This window comes from Xiphophorus hellerii, chromosome 15 (genome assembly GCF_003331165.1).
Source record: "Xiphophorus hellerii strain 12219 chromosome 15, Xiphophorus_hellerii-4.1, whole genome shotgun sequence".
NCBI classification, from domain to species: domain Eukaryota; kingdom Metazoa; phylum Chordata; class Actinopteri; order Cyprinodontiformes; family Poeciliidae; genus Xiphophorus; species Xiphophorus hellerii.
In genome coordinates, this window is record NC_045686.1 from 14,372,050 (window position 1) to 14,374,438 (window position 2,389).

Here is a 2,389-nt window from a genome sequence, read left to right on the forward strand (position 1 = left end):
TCGCCATCTTATCGAGGAAATGCGTCAGGCTTGACAAACATCTCCGCGGGGGGGAACACGGCAACCGGCGGCGTATTTAGAACGGTTACAACTCTAAAACCTCGGTCTATACATTAATTTCTCTTAAGCTAACACCTTCACAGGCCGGCGCAGCGGCTGGCCAAACAATTTTGTCGTTTTTTTCCCCCCTTCGCATCGAGCCACAAGGCCCAAGCGGCTGCCATGGATTTCTAAGGCATAATGCGGCAACTCTAATGCAATGGCGATGCACAGTGCAAGGCAAAACCAACCCCGAAACTCCATCTTCGCAACTGCCAAGCAGTTGGGCTCCAATACCGGACGCGGTATCCCTGCGAGCCAACCGGTACCTCTCCTACTGGACCGGAGGAAGCTAACGCTAACCACCAGCTAGTCACCTCAAAGCTGATTTCTTTAAAAATCCCATCGATTCCATTTGAACGTCAACACTACCGATCAGCATGAAACCTCAAGACATCATCGCAGGGAAGAGCAGCCTGTGGATCTTCGGGTACGGGTCGCTGGTATGGAAGCCGGACTTCAAGTACAAGAGGAGCGAGGTCGGTTACATTGACGGCTACAAGAGGCGTTTCTGGCATGGAGACAACTTCCATCGCGGGAATGATGAGTCGGTGAGTTTGAAAGACAGGTTTAGATGCTTGACGTATTTGGCGTCGTGACTAAGGTTTCTAAAAATTGGCTCGGGACCCCCATTGTGGTCCGTGAAGCGCTTAGTTGCGGTCAATAGATAATATCCAGAAATTTTAAATAAAATTGGCACTATAACTGCTATTGTCTTAAAGAATGATTTCATCTTTGTAACCCATTTGTATTGCTCTCCTCAGCCCGGAAGAGTGGTGACGTTGATCGAAGACTATGATGTAAGTGGAACTTCTTCTGAAGCTGCGTGGGAGTTTCCCCCACTGACACCAAAGCTGACTTTCTCTCCATATTTTTTTTTTCTGTTTCCCCCTCAGGCGACCACTTGGGGTGTGGCTTTCGAGGTGTCGGGCTCACAGCTGGAGGAGTCCCTCAAGTACCTCAACGTCCGAGAGACGGTCTGTGGCGGCTACATCACCAAGATGGTGGATTTCTTCCCGCACGGAGAGGACCGGTCTCCCGTTCAGGCGCTGGTGTACATCGCCACCACCGACAACCCCCTCTACCTGGGGCCGGCCAGTCCGGAGGAGATCGGCGCCCAGATCGCCGTGTGCAGAGGGAAGACCGGCCACAACCTGGAGTACCTGCTCCGGCTGGCGGAGTTCATGAGGAGCAGCTGCCCTCACGTGGAGGATCACCACCTGTTTGCTATTGAGACGGCCGCTCTGACTGTGGTGTCTTATCTGTTAGCAGCTCAGTAGCTCGTACCCTTTTTTTTTTTTTTTTTTTCACTAGCTTAGGATGCCAAACTCTCGAAAGCTGTAACCTGTCATGTCAGTTCAGTTATTTTTTGTAGGTTCAGACATGCTAGTATTTGAATTTGAACGCCACCAGAGTAACCGAAGGGAAGTCTGTCGGTAAATCACTAAGACATGTGCAATTACTCAACTGTAAGCATTATGTGGTTTGGCTTAGAACACAGTTCGTTTTTCCCCAGTTCTGAAGCCGTCCAGTTCATTAAGGTACCAGAAGATGTTTACTGTAAACAAAACTCACTAGATGGCTGTGGTGTGTTCGTGAAGCAACATCCATCCAGTTTTATGTCAAAATACTAATAAAAATCTGGAAAAGAAAAAAAAAAGGCTCTTTATTGTGCAGGGTTGGATAAGCAGCATCTATTATACCAAACTGTTCGTTTAACCCCACTGACCTGTGGTGGTCTAACCAATTTTGCTTTAGGTAAAGCCTGGAACACATCCTTTTAAATCATAGTCTGGATTTGACTGGGTTGTGTATTGTGTGTGTGTGTGACCCCAGGAATACATGTAACAGGGTTGGACACTCCCAAACTGACCGGGGCAGCTTGTACTTTGGACACCATTCAAGTAGTCTCTTTAGGTGCTCCGGTTTGTGTAAGTGGCCGGGAGTAAACCCAGACCTGGAAATCCTGTGTTTACAAGCTTGATCTGTTGATGGAGGGTTCTGAAGAGCTTGACTGAGTCTCAACATAAAATTATTTAAACCCCAGTGAATTGGATTAGGCAATCGCATTGAAACTCCCCAAATTTCCCCTAATTTAATACTTTAAGCCTTGCAGATGTGGAGTGGGGGATCCACACCATGGTTTATTCAACTTTGCTTTAGGAGTCAAACTTGTATTGCATCTATTTTATGCATTTTTTAATGCATAAAAATGCACTTGGATATAGCACTGTTCTCTACAGTACATAAAATATCATGTGAAAATATTGGAGCAATAACTCAATTTATC

At 46.9% G+C, this 2,389-nt stretch overlaps 1 protein-coding gene across 1 annotated transcript; it reads left to right on the forward strand.

The window, feature by feature from the left end:
* On the forward strand, window positions 1-1,759 carry chac1 (ChaC, cation transport regulator homolog 1 (E. coli)). Its single transcript, XM_032585732.1, has 3 exons — window positions 1-650; window positions 864-899; window positions 996-1,759. The coding sequence occupies exons 1-3, from the start codon at window positions 480-482 to the stop codon at window positions 1,377-1,379; spliced, it is 591 nt and encodes a 196-aa protein (XP_032441623.1). The 5' UTR covers window positions 1-479; the 3' UTR covers window positions 1,380-1,759.
* Window positions 1,760-2,389: the final 630 nt, after the last annotated feature.

Coding starts and splice junctions, on each gene's coding strand:
- chac1 (XM_032585732.1), top strand. CDS start 480: ATGAAACCTCAAGACATCATCGCAGGGAAGAGCAGCCTGTGGATCTTC. Junction 651..863: donor ATCGCGGGAATGATGAGTCG/GTGAGTTTGAAA, acceptor TGCTCTCCTCAG/CCCGGAAGAGTGGTGACGTT. Junction 900..995: donor CGTTGATCGAAGACTATGAT/GTAAGTGGAACT, acceptor TTTCCCCCTCAG/GCGACCACTTGGGGTGTGGC.